This window comes from Hyla sarda, chromosome 1 (genome assembly GCF_029499605.1).
Source record: "Hyla sarda isolate aHylSar1 chromosome 1, aHylSar1.hap1, whole genome shotgun sequence".
In the NCBI taxonomy this organism is placed as follows: domain Eukaryota; kingdom Metazoa; phylum Chordata; class Amphibia; order Anura; family Hylidae; genus Hyla; species Hyla sarda.
In genome coordinates, this window is record NC_079189.1 from 381,499,965 (window position 1) to 381,519,031 (window position 19,067).

The 19,067-nt window shown below is 41.1% G+C and overlaps 1 protein-coding gene across 1 annotated transcript in view; it reads left to right on the forward strand.

Annotated features, from left to right (window-relative positions):
* The window catches only part of DAPK1 (death associated protein kinase 1), a 147,138-nt gene extending 134,924 nt beyond the window's left edge, over nucleotides 1–12,214 (forward strand). The window contains exons 22-26 of the mRNA XM_056524552.1: nucleotides 1,078–1,275; nucleotides 6,940–7,078; nucleotides 7,255–7,375; nucleotides 8,921–9,109; nucleotides 9,720–12,214. Of these exons, the coding sequence (XP_056380527.1) occupies nucleotides 1,078–1,275; nucleotides 6,940–7,078; nucleotides 7,255–7,375; nucleotides 8,921–9,109; nucleotides 9,720–10,952 (1,880 nt within the window). The 3' untranslated portion in view covers nucleotides 10,953–12,214. The remainder of the gene's footprint in view (nucleotides 1–1,077; nucleotides 1,276–6,939; nucleotides 7,079–7,254; nucleotides 7,376–8,920; nucleotides 9,110–9,719) is intronic.
* Nucleotides 12,215–19,067: the final 6,853 nt, after the last annotated feature.

Genomic DNA, 19,067 nt, shown 5'->3' on the forward strand with positions numbered 1-19,067 from the left:
GTAACCTGTCTTACAGGTTATAAATTGTATTTGATATTGTAGCCCTGGATACTAAAAATAGAAAATGGGTTAAAAAAAATATGCGTGCTCTTACTGTATTAATCTTCTCCTCTATATCCTATATTATGATTAAAACTGAGAAATCTATGAAAAAAAATCTTCTCTGTGTGCCCCAGAAGAGCAGCCATGTTCCCTTCTCATCCTCACTGTGCTCTGTCTGGCTACAAGACATCTGTCTGGAGCCCATGTCTGCAGTAGGTTTTAGATTAAAAAACCCTGCTTCCTTAAAGGGGTGCTCCACTGGCCAGCGTGGAACTAAATGTTCCAAACGCTGTTTTCGCACTGCGGGGGTCGGTCATGCCCCCTCGTGATGTCACGGCCACGCCCCCTGATTGCAAGTCTATGGGAGGGGGCTTGACAGCCGTCACGCCCCCTCCCATAGACTTGCATTCAGGGGGGCGTGACGCAAAGTCACCAGGGGGCGTGGCCGACCCCCACAGCACGAAAACAGTGTTCGGAACACTTAGTTCCACGCTGGCCAGTGGAGTACCCCTTTAAGCCTCTCTCCGGACAATAATGGCACAGATCAGCAGGAATATAACCCATGTTCTTTGCAGGATTTTACAAAACAAAAGTCTTGTAGAGATCCTGCAAACTACAAACAGTGGGTGGGGGGGGAGATCATGTCTGTTTTGTTTTTTTTCTGCAATTTTTCAGTCTATCAACTTTATAGCTAATCATATAAGCATGTGTCACATGATGTAGTGATGTTAGAACAAGTCTAATGTATAAAAGAATGGAACCACTGTAAAGTATCTATAAACATTTCCCATTAGGTGTAGAGTTTCCCACCGGTCCTGATCTGCCTTATTAGAGCATGGTATTTATCGTCTCAGAATCTCTCTTGTTCTGTCCAAAAGCTGCAGGGAATTTTGTTTTCTCTGTGGTTGTTCTGCTCTTTGTACAGTTTGTGACACTCAGGGGGAATTACATGTGCTCTTTATAGGTTACAAATGGTTTTACCCAGCGTGTTTGGTGTTTAGTCCATTCCTCTGATGATGTTTTTTTTTTTTGTAGGCGTTGGAGATTTCAGTGTCTGGGAATTTTCAGGAAACCCCACATATTACTGCAGCTATGACTATTTTGCTGCCAATGATCCCACATCCGTGCACATAGTTGTCTTCAGCCTCGAAGAACCATATGAAATTCAGCTGAATCAAGTTATATTTTGGCTCAATTTTCTAAAATCCCTTGTGCCTGTTGAGGAACCAATAGGTAAGTAATGAAGGGCTAGCATTCAAAATCCATCCTGTTTTTTATTGTTCTTTTTATTCCAAACAAAACCAAGATGTCTGATATAAACACAAATGGCAAATTTGAAAGGGTTATCGAGGATTAGATACAATATGCCAGCTTTCTTCCAAAAACAGTGCCACACTTGTCCATGGGTTGTGTTTTAACCCCTTCAGGACCAAGCCCATTTTGGCCTTAAGGACCAGAGCGTTTTTTGCACATCTGACCACTGTTACTTTAAACATTAATAACTCTGGAATGCTTTTAGTTATCATTCTGATTCCGAGATTGTTTTTTCGTGACATATTCTTCTTTAACATGGTGGTAAATTTTTGTGGTAACTTGCATCCTTTCCTTGTGAAAAATCCTAAAATTTGATGAAAAATGTGAAAATTTAGCATTTTTCTAACTTTGAAGCTCTCTGCTTGTAAGGAAAATGTATATTACAAATAAAAAAAATTTTTATTCACATATACAATATGTCTACTTTATGTCTGCATCATAAAAGTGACGAGTTTTTACTTTTGGAAGACACCAGAGGGCTTCAAAGTTCAGCAGCAATTTTCCAATTTTTCACAAAATTTTCAAACTCACTATTTTTCAGGGACCAGTACAGGTTTGTAGTGGATTTGAAGGGTCTTCATATTAGAAATACCCCACAAAACACCCCATTATAAAAACTGCACCCCCCAAAGTATTCAAAATGACATTCAGTCATCATTTTAACCCTTTAGGTGTTTCACAGGAATAGAAGCAAAGTGAAGGAGAAAATTCACAATCTTCATTTTTTACACTCCCATGTTCTTGTAGACCCAATTTTTGAATTTTTACAAGGGGTAAAAGAAGAAAATGTATACTTATATTTGTAGCCCAATTTCTCTTGAGTAAGCACATACCTCATATGTCTATGTAAATTGTTCGGCGGGCGCAGTAGAGGGCTCAGAAGGGAAAGAGCGACAAGGGGATTTTGGAGAGTACGTTTTTCTGAAATGGTTTTTGGGTGGCATGTTGCATTTAGGAAGCCCCTATGGTGCCAGAACAGCAAAAAACCCTCACATGGCATACCATTTTGGAAACTAGACCCCTTGAGGAACATAACAAGGAATAAAGTGAGCCTTAATACCCCACAGGTGTTTCACGACTTTTGCATATGTAAAAAATAATATATTTTTTTTCACTAAAATGTGTGTTTCCCCCCAAATTTCACATTTTTCCAAGGGTTAATAGCAGGAAATACCCCCCAATATTTGTAACCCCTTCTCTTCTGAGTATGGAGGTACCCCATAAGTTGACCTGAAGTGCACTATGGGCGAACTACAGTGCTCAGAAGAGAAGGAGTCATATTTGGCTTTTTGAGAGCAAATTTTGCTCGGGGGGCATGTCGCATTTAGGAAGCCCCTATGGTGCCAGAACAGCAAAAAAAAAAAACCAAATGGCATTCCATTTTGGAAACTAGACCCCTTGAGGAATGTAACAAGGAATAAAGTGAGCCTTATTACCCCACAGGTGTTTCACGACTTTTGCATATGTAAAAAAAAAAAAAAAAAATTTCACTAAAATGTGTGTTTCCCCCCAAATTTCACATTTTTGCAAGGGTTAATAGCAGGAAATACCCCCCAATATTTGTAACCCCTTCTCTTCTGAGTATGCAGGTACCCCATAAGTTGACCTGAAGTGCACTATGGGCGAACTACAATGCTCAGAAAAGAAGGAGTAATATTTGGCTTTTGGAGAGCAAATTTTGCTCGGGGGGCATATCGCATTTAGGAAGCCCCTATGGTGCCAGAACAGCAAAAAAAAAACACATGGCATACCATTTTGGAAACGAGACCCCTTGAGGAACGTAACAAGGGATACAGTGAGCATTTGCCCCCCACTGGTGTCTGACAGATCTTTGGAACAGTGGGCTGTACAAGTTTTCATTTTCACGGACCACTGTTCCAAAGATCTGTCAGACACCTGTGGGGGGTAAATTCTCATTACATTCCGTGAGGGGTGTCGTTTCCGAAATGGGGTCACATGTGGAGTTTTTTTTTTTTTTGCGTTTGTCAAAACCGCTGTAACAATCAGCCACCCCTGTGCAAATCACCTCAAATGTACATGGTGCACTCTCCCTTCTGGGCCTTGTTGTGCGCCCCCAGAGGACTTTACGCCCACATATGGGGTATCTCTGTAGTCGGGAGAAATTGCGTTAAAAATTTTGGGGGGCTTTTTTCCCTTTTACCTCTTGTGAAAATGTAAAGTATAGGGCAACATCAGCATGTTAGTGTAAAAAATTTAATTTTTTTACACTAACATTCTGGTGTAGACCCCAACATTTCCTTTTCATGAAGGGTTAAAGAAGAAAAAGCCCCCCAAACCTTATAACGCAATTTCTCCCGAGTACGGCGATACCCCATATGTCGCCCTAAACTGTTGCCTTGAAATACGACAGGGCTCCAAAGTGAGAGCGCTGTGCGCATTTGAGGCCTAAATTAGGGATTTGCATAGGGGTGGACATAGGGGTATTCTACGCCAGTGATTCCCAAACAGGGTGCCTCCAGCTGTTGAAAAACTCCCAGCATGCGTGGACAGTCAACGGCTGTCCGGCAATACTGGGAGTTGTTGTTTTTCAACAGCTGGAGGCTCTGCTTTGGAAACAGTGGCGTACCGGACGTTCTTATTGGGGGAGGGGGGCTGTGTAAGGGTATGTGTATATGTAGTGTTTTTAACTTTTTATTTTATTTTGTGGTAGTGTAGTGTAGTGTTTTTAGGGTACAGTCACATGGGCGGGGGATTACAGCAAGTTTCCCGGCGCAAAATTTGCTGCATCTCAAGATGCGAGAAACCCACTGTAAAAGCCTCGCCCATGTGAATGTACCCTGTACATTCACAGGGGGGGGGGTGCACCAGCTGTTGCAAAACCACAACTCCCAGCATGCATTGTCTGTTAGTGCATGCTGGGAGTTATAGTTTTGCAAACAGCTGGAGGCACACAGGTTAGGGAACACTGAGTTAGAAACAGACAATGTTTCCCAACCAGTGTGTCTCCAGTTGTTGCAAAACTACAACTCCCAGCATGCCCAGACAGCTGAAGGGCATGCTGGGAGTTGTAGTTCGGCAACATCTGAAGGGCCAGATGTTGCTGAACTAAAACTCCCAGCATGCCTGGACAGTCAGTGCATACTGGGAGTTGTAGTTTTGCAACAGCTGGAAGAGCACAGATTGGAGACCATTATACAATGGTCTCCAAACTGGGGACTCCAGATGTTGCAAAACTACAACTCCCAGCATGCATGGTCTGTTAGTGCATGCTGGGAGTTATAGTTTTGCAACAGCTGGAGGCACACAGGTTAGGAAACACTGAGTTAGAAACAATGTTTCCCAACCAGTGTGTCTCCAGTTGTTGCAAAACTACAACTCCCAGCATGCCCAGACAGCTGAAGGGCATGCTGGGAGTTGTAGTTCGGCAACATCTGAAGGGCCAGATGTTGCTGAACTAAAACTCCCAGTATGCCTGGACAGTCAGTGCATGCTGGGAGTTGTAGTTTTGCAACAGCTGGAAGAGCACAGATTGGAGACCATTATACAATGGTCTCCAAACTGGGGCCCTCCAGATGTTGCAAAACTACAACTCCCAGCATGCCCAGACAGCCAAAGGCTGTCTAGGCATGCTGGGAGTTGTAGTTTTCAGACTCCTAGAAGCAGCAGTGAAGATCCCACCGCTGGATCTGGTAAGGCTGCCGGTCCCCACGTGTTCCCCCCCTATGCTGTAGGTCCCGAGCGAGCCCCCACAGCCATCGTCCCCCGTTCTGCCCGACTTCCAGGGGCGGGCAGTGCGGGGGATCTGAACTTTCACCCCAGATCACTGTGATTGGTCCACAGGGACCAATCACAGTGATCGCTGACCAGGACCATCAATGGATGGTCCTGGGGGTGAAGCAGAAGTTGTCCCCTGCTGAAAACAGCGGGACTTCTGCCAGTTAACCCGTGCGATGCTGCGCATCGCCGGGTTAACTGAATGTCATTTATAAACGCCGGGATGCGCGAACGCACTGCACAACCCGGCGTTTATATATGACATTCTGCGGGAAGGGGTTAAATAAAATGTAACTCCTCTAAATGAAGAATGGAGCTGATCTGTACCACATGTAGACACTGTTTTCAAATTAAAGTAACCCTGTTTTTCTAGTCCCTGAGAACCGCTTAATGCCTTTTTTGTCATACAAAGCAGAGTTGTAGACCTGACCAATATGTATGGCTCAGCGATCATGTGGGTATAATATTTATGCCTAGGCAGATCACCAGCACAAAAGGGTCTAAATTTGGATTGTGCTCCAGTACTAGCCAGGGTCAAAAAAAATCTCTGGTTTGGGCTACTTTTAACTACTCAATTTACCACCCCCACCTCTTGAACTTGACACCAATGCCCTAACAGTCCAAAAGTTGCCTTGGTAATAGGCCCAGTGATTAGCCAATGAACAATCTTGTTTATCAGCTGATCTCGGGGTTTTGACAGGTTTAAAAATCGCCATTCATTGTCCTCATATAGTCCTCTGTAATAGGGCATGTGCAGCCATGGAATGATAGTAATGAAGGCCTGAACGGCTCAATTTACATATCTATGGTCTGTGACCCAACTTCACTAGGATATCACAGGAGTCACAGACTATGAATATGTAAATTAAGCCAGAAAAGCCAGACCCCTGTGCATGATTCACTGAATTCAGCAGAGGATTTTCTGGGGGGTATATCTTAGGACCTACTGGACATATTTAAGTAAGTGATTCCTGTTCACCCACATTATAACCCAGTGTATTTGGTTTAGTGTGGGTTAACAGGCTGACAGTTTTCCTTTTTAGAAACCTTGCTATGCAAACATGAGTTTTATTAAATGCTGTTATTTTTTTTTACATATATGCAGCCTTAATGAGATATACTGTTCTATGCAGCAAACACTGTATGTCGCAGTCATAGACTTGTTTACTGGGAGAGCTAAACAAGCAAGTCCATGTACTGTACAAGTGTTCTTGCTTTAAGCTGCCACATGCAGTCAGTGAGTGCTGGACTGCTATTCCCAACACTAATCCTGATTTTCCACACCATAAGATCACTTTCTCAGCTTAGGTTTTAGAAGTGTAGTGAAATTCTTTGAGCCGCTTAGCAGTATGTATCCAGTAAATCCCTGCCGGGGAAGCCGTTTTCCACTCTTGGCCCATGGAAGTATTAAACAGCTCAAATGTATTGGTACACAACCAGTAATGCTGTTTCCAGCAATTCCTAGACATTGTCCATTTATATAGCACTAAGGATACAGTCATGTTTACAATATTGTAGTGTATAGTGCCAGTGCACGGTTCAGTTTAAATCACATATACACTACTATGTGCTTATGTTGTGTCCATATTAGTTAAACTTGGCATATCTCCCTTTTTTTAGTAAATAAGTCACAGAAAGACAATATATAAAAAGTAAGGATTTGCAAGCTATGTCCCTTTTTCAGTGTTAGACGTTGTAGGGGGCTTGATAAGTATGGTGTTCAGCCCTACTGGGACTATTATATCCATGTCCATTGAATGTAATTCCTTGAATGTGAATATGAGATGAAGGAACACCATTTTAATATGAGGATTGTGCTTGATGTTGTCCTGTTTCTCTTATTTTTAGCTTATGGAGGGAAGCTGAAGAATCTTCTCAAAGTAGTCCTGGTGGCAACCCATGCAGACATTGTGAATCTTCCACGTCCTGCTGGAGGAGAGTATGGATATGACAAAGAAATGTCCCTGCTAAAAGAAATTAGGAATAGGTAATGACTCCCGCCACTTTCTATAGTAATTTAAAGCCTTTATCTGGTTTGGGGGCTTTTCTGCTATAACCTTTTTTTGTTTTTCCATATGACCCAATGTATGGAACAGGTTTCTTTTCGAGTCTTTTCTTTGCCTTTAATGGTTGATGATAATGGTCATTTTTGTACATTGCCAGGTTTGGCAATGACCTCCAGATTTCTGACAAGCTCTTTGTGCTGGATAGTGGAGCATCTGGTTCTAAGGATATGAAGCTTCTGCGCAACTATCTTCAGGAACTGAGAAGCCAGTTAATTTCTGTAAGTCATTGGCTTCAAATGGGGTCGTCTTGCATTAGGGGGTTTGTGGTAGGAATTCTTTGTTATATCAGCAAAAATTTGGGTCTGTAGACAGTACAATTACTGTCATTCTAAATTAAAAAACAAACTAGATGAATATAGCCGAAGCAAAAAGATGTTAAAAGAAGAACTCCTAACTTATCCCCTATCCACAGGACCCCTCACGATCTCCGGAATGGGACCCTGGCAGTTAGTGAAGGAGCTTGTTGTCTATGGAGATGCCAGAGTGCTGTACTCAGGTCTCTTTGGCACTTCCATAGACATAAACTGAGCGCGTGCCATCTGCAGCAAGCACCCTTCACGGAGAGCCGGGTCCCGTTCCGGAGATTGCAGCGATCTATCTTGTTGATAGGGGATAAGTTATTTTTGTCTGGAGTTCTCCTTTAAGCAATGACAATGCTGCTGTTTTAATTTTTTAGAGAAATGGGAATGTAATATTTTTTATTTTAGAGCAACGCTATCTTTTAGCAGGAAAGCAAATTACCAAAGATTTGGACCCACTTCTCGCATTGGCTAAAAATACTAACTAAAATACTAAGCAAATACTGACAAAGATACACTGTGTGAACACAGACTGAGGATAGCTATACTCCAAGATAAGTCAGTCTAAATGGCAGATTATGGCTATTTCGGCCGATCATCTGTAAATTATACGTTTGTGATGACTGTCCACTAAGTTTAAAAAAAAAAAAGACTGTGATCTTGCAAGTTTATTCTGCCATGTTAGTGTCATGATCATTTGTACGAATTATCCCATAATACTTTCACCATGTTGTGGCCCATCAGTCCTATGTGTATGGCTAGCCTAAGAGAACAGCTCTTTATTGAAGGCATTTCTGTAGCAGTAACAGCTTGTGGTTTTTTGGTCTATCTATACACCTCTTAGGCTTCATTCACACCTCGTTTCAGCCTACGGTTGCCAGATATTGTTAGGTTATATGTCAGACTGGCCAGTGACTCCGGTCGGCTTATTTTTGACCCATATCCTGTTTCCTGACAGGACCTAAAACCGTAGTATAATACGGTTTTTGGTCCGGTCACAAAACCGGATATGGGTCAAAAATGAGCCAACCGGAGTCACCGTTTGACTCCGGACTGCTCATTAAAGTAAATGGATTTCAGCGCTGTTTCGGCTGGGGTATGGGAGCGCCCGGTTTTCCCTCCCCAGCCGGATCCGGCAACCGTAGGCTGAAAACGAGGTGTGAATGCAGCCTTAGACAATTTTTCAAGAGTGTTCTCATCTTGGTCAGTCATGGCATATACTATTACATTACTTCTGTTGAGCAACTTGTTTTGTAGGGGAATTACAGCACAACTACAGTCAAGTGAATAACTCTTTCTGAGGTTACCTGCACAGCCAACTTGCCAGTTGGACATATACCCTAAAAATATGCAGTCACTTTGAGATGAAAATTCTTATATATTTTATATATATGAATATAATATTATAATATCATACATCATTTTTAGACAGTAAAGAATGTGTGCTTTATTTTATTTTTTTAGAACTGCCCAACAATGACTCCGTTGTGCGAGAAAGTTGTCTCGATTTTGCCATCTTGGAGAAAGCAGAATGGCCCCAACCAGTTGCTTTCCTTTCAGCAGTTTGTCTATGACGTACAAGAACAACTCAATCCATTGGCCACTGAGGATGATGTCAGGAATCTAGCACAACAACTTCACAGCATGGGAGAGGCAAGTAACTCAACTCCTTTATTAGAGACTATGGGGGAGATTTATCAAAACCCATCCAAAGGAAAAGTTGCCCATAGCAACCAGATAGCTTTTTTCATTTTTAAAAGGCTTGTGAAAAATTTAAGAAGCGATCTGATTGGTTTCTATGGGTAACTCAGCAACTTTTCTTCTGGACAGGTTTTGATAAATCTTCCCCGATATCCAGATCACAGCCTCGATATTTATTCCTGCAAGGTTTCTACCTGCAGGATTTTATTTTTGTGAATGAATTTGATTATCTAGATAATTTATAAAATGAAATGGATACAGCTTTAGGTAATGTTAGAACTCTTGTAACCCTTTTTCCAAAATAAATGAGATTGTCACAGTTTAATACAGTCCTGCCTTTTTGCCGAGGTATTTAAAGAGAAGCTGTCACCAGATATGCCCTATATAACTGGTGGCAACACATTATATAAGGTTAAATAAGGTTTTCGTGCTATGTCCGGATGTCCTTACCCTATATAACATGTTGCCACCAGTTATAATGGGTAAAATCTGGTGACAGGTTCCCTTTAAGGAAAATTTAAACATGGTGGACTTAAATGTTATCCCTTTCTTTTTTTTACAGATCAACATCATGCAGAGTGAAACAGTCCAAGATGTGGTGCTCTTAGACCCTCGGTGGCTATGTTCTAATGTCCTGGGGAAGCTGCTATCTGTGGAGAACCCAAAGGCTCTTCATCATTATAGAGGGAGATACACCATGGAGGATATCCAACGTTTAGTCTCAGACAGCGATGTAGATGAACTTGTTCAAATTTTAGATGCCATGGACATATGTGCTCGAGATCTGAGCAGTGGTACAATGGTGGACATTCCTGCCCTTATTAAAACGGATAGCCTCCACAGGTCTTGGACTGATGAAGAGGAGGACATTCTGATTTATGGAGGTGTTAGAATTGTTCCTGTGGAACACCTTACTCCTTTCCCATGTGGAATATTTCACAAAGTTCAAGTTAACCTGTGTCGGTGGATACACCAACAGAGTGCTGAAGGAGATGCTGATATACGTTTGTGGGTAAATGGATGTAAGCTGGCAAATAGAGGTGCTGAAGTTCTGGTGTTGCTGGTCAACAATGGTCAGGGAATTGAAGTGCATGTTAGAGGACTGGAAACTGAGAAGATAAAGTGTTGTTTACTTCAAGAATCTATCTGCAGTATAATTGATAACTTATTCACTACTACGTTGCCTGGGCTTTTAACTGTAAAGCATTATTTAAGCCCACAGCAGCTAAGGGAACATCATGAACCAGTGATGGTTTACCAACCAAGAGACTTTTTCCGTGCCCAGGCCCAAAAGGAGACTTCGCTGGCGAACACCATGGCCGGGTACAAGGAAAGCTTTAGCAGCATACTATGCTTTGGAAGCCTGGAAATTTACTCCCAAGGAAGCCTAGGAATGGATCATCACATCTCAGATCTGAACATACTTGTAAGGAGGAAGCTTAGCAGGCTTCTAGATGCTCCAGATCCTATGGGCAAAGACTGGTGTCTTCTAGCTATGAACTTGGGACTTCCAGAATTAGTTGCCAAATACAATTCTGGCATTGCCACACAAAAAGATTTCCTCCAGAGCCCAGTGTGTGCTCTTCTTCAGGAATGGGGAAATACTCCGGAGAGCACTGTAGCAATTTTAATGTTAAAACTAAGGGAACTTGGTCGTCGGGATGCGGCTGATTTTTTGCTAAAATCCTCTTCAGTGTTTAGAGTGACTTTAGATGTGCATGGACAGGAGGCTTATGCCGCAAGCTGCAACAGTGGCACATCTTATAATTCTATTAGTTCAGTAGTGTCTCGGTAACTGGTTATTCATTATGGACTCCACTAAACAGCAACCAGTGTAAAGAATTTAGTCTCTATATTATTGTATTACTAGGGTATGAGTCTTATTAATTTATAGGCATTTCATCTACAAATGTAACATGCCCTATTAACCTTGTTCTTTGTGATCTTTCTACTTTTAATAAGAATTGTTGCCTTTTGTCATAGATTTTTAAAGGTTCATACTTTGGAATTTTCAACCCAGACTTCTATATGAATGTGCTGCTAATGACTGCCAACTAAATGGATATAAGCCGTCCCTTTCATGCAAAAGATAGTTATTCTGTACATTTTAGGACTTTACAGGCAAAGCTACTCATATCTAGAATCAAGACTCACACTTACCAGTTGGGCTTGCTTAATATTTCAAGATAAAAATTCTTCAGTGGGTTTGAAGGAAATCAGTGGATTCTCTTTTAGGAGGGAACACGGTGACGTGAGTGCCTTCCTGGAGGAGGGGTTACAGGTATGGCTTCAGCCCTGAAGTTAGAATCTCGTCATGCTCTCTACCTCTTCATCACTTTTTGCATGATAATCATGACAGGAGTGTCCGTTTTACTTTAAAGAACTCTCTGTATACATAACACACTTGGATGATAAAATAGGCACTGTACTTGTATTTTTTCCAGTGCAGTCTTCAGTGTGACTGTATGGCTCAGGTACATAGTTGATGAGTCAAAAAAAAAAATCATGTTAAAAAAAATTACATGTCAAAGTATTATAGGTTTATCCAATTGGTTCCAGTGACTGAATTTTTTTTAACAAAGAAAAGGCTTTATTTTAGAGTTTGTTGCGAGGCCTTGAGAGTGCTCAAGTTGATGGATGACATGAAGTTTCATTCAGTTACATCATCTCAGGTATAGGTTCTTACAAACCTCCATCAGCAGTGTAAGACTTGTATCAAAAAGAATCCTGCAGCAAACACCATTGCAATATTTCTAGTTTAGACACAACAGGCATCTTTTTATTGTTATTATATACAAGGGCGTGTTTGTGATTTTCCTGTACTTGAAACAACAAGCAAATCTGTTTGTAGGAGTTTTGCTTGCTGCCAATACTGAATGAGTACCTATTTCATTAGTGTGCTTTCTCTCTGAAGATGCATGCCATGGAGGAAATCTTTTATGTGAATATACAGGATTGACATTCCCATTTTTAATCTTTTGTTTGTAGAAGAATTTTAAAAACTTGTTTTTATATATGTATATATCTATGAATAAACTTGTTGCCTGTTGCACAGTTTACTTTTCTAGTTCATTGTATAAATCTTGTAAAATTATATGACATATGGGAAGGTGACAGGAATAAGAAACAGCATCCGAAATTTGGACCCTTGTTGCAGCTAGGATTCAAAGCTGGTAAGAAATTGAACAAAGTAGCATGGTCATTCTTAAAGGGGCTCTCCGTAGGCTTGCATTGAGGGGCGGAGTAACATCACGCCGCCCGCCCTGTAGTCGCCGGTAATCAGTCCCGGAGCGAACACGCTCCGGGGACTGATTACAAATGGGGTGCCGCATGCATGATCCCGAGGGTCTCCAGCGGCGGGACTCCCGCGATCAGGCATCTTATCCCCTATCCTTTGGAAAGCGAGGCCCGGAAAGCGAGGCCCGGACACCGAAGAAGATGCGGAAGAAGCCGGAGGATCCCGAAGAAGACGCCGGAGCAGCGGGACAGCATCGGAAGCCCCTGGGACAGCATCGGGAGCAGTGAGGACGCGGTCCGGAGCGGCGGGGACAGGTGAGTATTAAATGCACTTTTTACATTGCACGAATCCCTCAACATACGATGGATTCGACAAACGATGGGTCGTTTGGAACAAATTACCATCGTATGTTGAGGGACCACTGTAATGGTACAAAGTACTGCTGTGTAAAAGTGACATTTGACCAGGCTATGGAACCTTGTATCAAGAGATGTATTTTAGGATGATTAGAGCAGCTAGAAAGTGACATAAAGGAATCAATTATACAGATGGGAGATGTATTTAAGCTGGGTTTCCACTTGGCTTTTTTGAACCTACCACAGTTTTTAAGACAAAATCAGGAGTGAATCTAGCAGGAGGGTAAAGTATAAGTCCTATATTTACAGTTTATAGAGGAGAAAAGGAGTGCGGTATCGGTGGTGGTACCAGAGTGGTGTGAACTAGTGATTAACTCGCTCACCTGTTGTGGTTGTGCAGAGAAGGCACAACACTTGTAAGAACGTGGAAGAGAAGGAGACTGCAGCGGCTTCTCACGCTGACTAGCAGACGTGAATTGAATGGAAAACAGAGATACAGACTGGAAATGGAAGCTGGATCGCGCTGTCACATAGGAGGTCAGCCAAGACTTATAGGTAAGGTGCTTTATTCTTCAAAAATTACCTAGAAGTCTTGGCTGACCTCCTCTGTGACAGCGCGATCCAGCTTCCATTTCCAGTCTGTATCTCTGTTTTCCATTATATTTACAGTTTGCCTTCCTGATGGATCCACTTCTGGGTTTGGCTCAGAAATTGCTGTGGCAGTATTGGGACTCTGCTTCAGCAGAATATTTTGTGCGGACATTACGTACTAATTCCGTAGTACATAAGTACTTATCCACTATCCATAGTATCTCGTGGTCGCGGGGGGTCCCAGATCTCCTACCCCGCACCCTGCCTCTCTTCATGCACAGAACGACCTCTGCTCCATGCATAAATTACTGTCGACCAAGTCATGAAGCGGTGGTCAACAAGCCCCTCCATGTATCTCTATGGGAGGGACAGAGATACAGCGCTCTTGTATCTTCAGCTCTCCCACATAGATACATGGAGTGGTGTGTCAGCCACTACTTGGTGCCAAAACGACAGTAATCTGTGCATGGAGCGGAGGTCGTTCCGGGCAGGAGATCTGGGACCCCTCAACCTCCCCCAAATACTTGGCTGCAATGTTTTAACCAAAGAAAATGTACAAAAAAAACTGCATTTGTTATAGCAAAATGTTGTGTGTAAAACCAGCCTGAGGACCTTTTCATATAACAGTGTTTTGACTCAATACTTGTATACCAAAACTAGGAGTGCCACATAACACTGTACTGTACACATGCTGATGTCTGCAGTAGTTTTTCTCTGTATTAGCTCTTTTTTTTTTTTTACCGTACAAAAATACTGACTAAAATATTGCAATGCAAAAATGGCCTAATTTCACACACACTTTTCTTTTGGTAAGTATTTTTGGCCAAAACCAGGAGTCCAGAACACACACAAAGATAACAAAAACATTTATACCTTTTTCTGTATGTGTTTACTCTTGGGTTTTTGCAAAAAAAAAAAAACTGAACACATCCTTACAGCATGTTCACACAGACTAAAATAAAACCACGCTAAAAATGTGACATAAAAATCGGTTCAGAATCCACCGTGAGAATTTTGGTGTGTGTTTGGTGCTGGTTTTATTAACTTTTATTAAAGCTCTAAATTATTTAATTGGGAGCTTAACCCCTGAAGGACACAGCCAATTTTCATTTTTTTGTTTTTCCTCTTGGCCTTCTAAGAGTCGTAACTCTTTTTTTTCCATCCACAGAGCCATGTTAGGGCTTTTCTGCAGGACCAGTTCTACTTCACAATGAATGATGGTTTTAACCCCCTAAGGTCTCGGCCCATTCTGGCCTTAAAGCGTACCTGTCAGATCACCCAAAAAAAACAACTGTTATATGTTGCTCAGTATCTCATCCTGATCATCTACATAGGTCTATTTATGTGTCTATGACCTATATTTCTCTCAGAATTAGCTGTATTTCTGAATTACCTTAATGTTGTCAACCAGAAGTAGGGGGGCGGGTCCCTTCTCATCAGGTGATAACCACTCCCCCTCCCTCACTCTCCTCAGTCACTGGGAGTGAGCATCTGTAACCCTTTTCTTTCTGGTTTTATGCTATACACACACACTGTGTGCTTACAACTTTTGCAAAACTACAGCTCCCAGCATGCCCACACATCCTTTGAGTTGTAGTTTTGCAACAGCTGGAGGCATATGATTGTAGTCCCACTGTATCAGATACACACACATTGATTTCATTTATTCATACACATGCACATTACCTAAACAACACAGATTTACACACATACATATATATCCACACACACATATACATGCAGGGACACTTACCTTTTTAAACAAAAAATCCTCCATTCAGCCCCCATCTTCAGTCACCAGCTTCTTTCATCATCTGCTCACAGGCAGCAGTATACTCCCGCCCCTCCCCCCTTCTCCTCACACGAGGAGACTGGGAAGTAAACACAGACAATGAGGGGGCCAATCACAGAAGCTTTAGATCTGCAGACCTGTCAATCATGAAGTGGGTCCGTGATGTAGATGATGACGAATGGCAGTTTTATGACTGGCTTTTTCAAAATGAAATACTAAATTTTTTTTTTAAATGAAAGCAATTGCAAAACCTATTGGTTTTGCATGCTTTACAACATATCAAAAGTTTTTATATGTGACAGTGCCCATTTACGGAATTTTATTTTTACGTTTTCGTTTTTTCCTCCTTGCCTTCTAAAAATCATAACTTTTATATTTTCATCCACAGACCCATATGAGGGCTTGTTTTTTGCGCAACCAGTTGTCCAGTTGACATCACTCATTTTACCTTAAAATGTATGGCGCAACCAAAAAAATACTATTTTTGTAGGGAAATTGATAAGTAAACAGCAATTTAGCAAATTATGGAAGGTTTCGTTTTCATGCTGTACAATTAACGGTAAAAATGACGTTTTCTTTATTCTGTGGGTCAATATTATTAAAATGATACCCATGATTACATACTTTCCGATTACTGTTGCGCTTAAAAAAAAATTGCTAACTTTTTAACCAAATTAGTACGTTTAAAATTCCCCTATTTTGCTGACCTATAACTTTTTCATTTTTCCGTATAAGTGGAGGAATAAGGGCTCAATTTTTGCGCCGTGATCTGTACTTTTTATTGATACCATATTTGCATATATAAAACTTTTAATACATTTTTTAACAATTTTTTTGAAAAATAAAATGTTATAAAAAAAAATTTTGGCTTTTTTTTTTTTTTTTACGTTCACCGTACAGGATCATTAACATTTTATTTTAATAGATAGGATATTTATGGACGCGGTGATACCAAATATGTTTGTTAACATTTTTTATTTTTACGCACTTTCGGGGTAAAATGGAAAAATGGACAATTTACATTTTTTATTGGGGGAGGGGATTTTTAATTTTTTTAACTTTTAAAAAAAAAATGTTTACTTTTTTTATTTTTTCACTTTAATAGTCCTCATAGGGGACTATTTATAGCAATCATTTGATTGCTAATACACTTTTTTGTGCTGCAAATTAGTCGTATACATTTGTAAAAGAAAATAAGAATAGCCCATAGTAGACTATGCTTGGCATGAAAGGAAGAAATAGAATGGGAGGGCTCTCTTATACTAAAACAACAGTGTGTAGACCAAACAACTAGTAAAACACCAACCACAGGTGTCTATAAAATAATAAATAGAAATAACAAATGTAACTAGTGCTCAAGATCTGAATATTAGGGCAAATATTTTATTAAGATAATTAAAAGGATATTTTTTGTCAACATTACACAATGCTTCCCCCAATAGGGCCCTTGCTGGTAGGAGGCAATCAATATATACAAATAGATAAGATAAATGGTATAAAATGCTGAATGATAAAAATAGTGAACAGGTTTAAATGTCCATCCCAAAATTGCCTGATTGAGGTAGTAGTAAAACAGTAGCAAGTCTGTATAATAAGTCTATGAAGAACGTAGGTAGTACAGCGTACCACTCACTCAATTGTCATTCTCCTGCTTCTTGCAGCCGGGTATGCGATGTGTAGATTGTCGGTGCAGACCTAATTGTATCAGCGTGGATCTCCTGGTTCTTGCAGCCGGACAAGCAATCTTACAGTCACCGGTGCAGACCTAGTGTCAGAAGCATGGGGCTGCGCACAGAGCGATAATGATGATAATATGCCGGCGGTGTCGCTCCTCTCCTGTGATTGTGCGTGCCTCCTGGTTCTTGCACTCACTAGTAGTTTGCAGACCTGAATGTATGCAGAGATGCCTGTAGTGATATTGGAGATGCCAGTTACGTTGTTGAAGATCGCGCTGGTTTGTGGTAGCAGTGAAAGAAGAAATTCTTTTTCACATTTTTTATATTCTCATGGCAGGGAAGTGCAGGACCAGGGATTTGAATTCAAATGGTATATAGCATAAGCTTATTATGCTGATACTTAGACATGTTTTGGTCCCTCCTTACGGACCTTCCTCAGTAAATCAGCAAGCAGTATAGCCTAACACATTCTATGGGGTTCTATTTATACCTGGAGACTGAAGTCATTAGGGTTTCCACCTGGAGCACAATAGCACAGAAAATAAGTGGAATGGAACACACATGGAATGGGTGGTAAATATAAACCTGGAATGGAATAAGTGTTATGCAGTAAAATGCACTACACCAACTAGAAAATTTAAATATAAGGTATACTACTGATAAAATTTGACAGCCATATCTACCCTAAGGTGAATGATGTAAAAGTGTGTATAACCACATTCAAATAAATCATAATAAGGATACAAATAAGAATGAAAATAAAAATAAAATAAAGATAATTATAGGAATTATTAAAAACAATTAAATGTATATTAGAACGAATGAAAAAATGAACATTTGTATATAAAAAAGTCAACAAAATATAATTCTGAGACAGAATGTATAACAGAAGAACATAAATGTACACATAGAGACTACAACTCATATAAACGTTAACTACCGTATTTATCGGCGTATAACACGCACTTTTAAAACTTAAATTCAAGGCAAAAAGTATGCGTGTTATACGCCGATAAATCTTTTTGTCACTGACTTAAAGTGGCCGCAGCAGCGTCTGCTTGTTAAGGATTAGCAGCCTGGCCGCGGCCACTTTAAATCAGTGACCAGCGCGCGGCTCCCGCTTTGTTTTGTTTTTCCTCCCCTTCCCCCCTGCTTTTTATTGTATTGGTTTTATCTTCCTTACCTAGCAGCGCTCGGCAGGCCAGGTCCGGTGTTGGGTCTTGCGGGCTGCGGTCTGTGAAGCACAATGAGTTGAATTGTGCAGCGGAGCTAGCAATCAGGGACGTCACTCATTCAATGGTGCTGCCGCTGTGACTATTCTAATGGCTGCGGTTGCTGTGACCACACTGACCAGTGGCGGCTGCAGCAAATGATGAGTGACGTCCCTGACACTGTGCAGCATCACTCATCCTGCTTCACTGACCGCAGCCCGCAAGACCCGACACCGGACCTTGCCTGCCGAGCGCTGGTAGGTAAGGAAGATGGGGAAAAATATATATATATCAAAAACAGGGGGGGAAAGGGCATGATGAGCAGGGGGGCATGATGAGAGCGGGGCATGATGAGCAGGGTGGCATGATGAGCGGGGGCATGATGAGACAGTGCCGGAATGATGAGACAGTGGGGGAATGATAAGAGGGTAAGGGGGGGGGGAAGGGTGTAAATGTGGCACAGGGGCTGATAAAAGGGGAGGAATGATCTGGCACTGGAAGGGGGGACCAAACTGAAGTTCAGGCAAAATCAAAGTTAGAGGGATGATATGGCATTTAGTCTGTCAGTTATCTTATATGTATTTTTTTTTTACTTAAATTTCTCTATTAAAATTGGGGTGCGTGTTATACACCAGTGCATGTTATACGCCGATAAATACGGTATGTATTACACGTGTATAACATACTTATCACAAAAAGATGTATTGAAGGTTTTTGACCCACAAACACTAATACCTCTGCTGAGTATTATTCTAGTCTGTATAACCTAAGCACTCCAGATGAGAAAAGTATTCCTACTTCTACTGCTATATCAAAATTTCTCTCTTCGGTGTCACTCCCTATACTTACTCCAGCACAGAATTCTGCTCTTATGGTGCCCTTCACACAACACGAAGTAGCAGAGGTTATTAAAGCACTGAAAAAGCTAAATCTCCAGGTCCCGATGGACTGATCAACGAATTTTATAAATTCCACCAACATATTTTAGTTCCACATCTTACCGTATTATTCAATGAGATAGCTAAGATGGTAAAAATTCCTTCAGA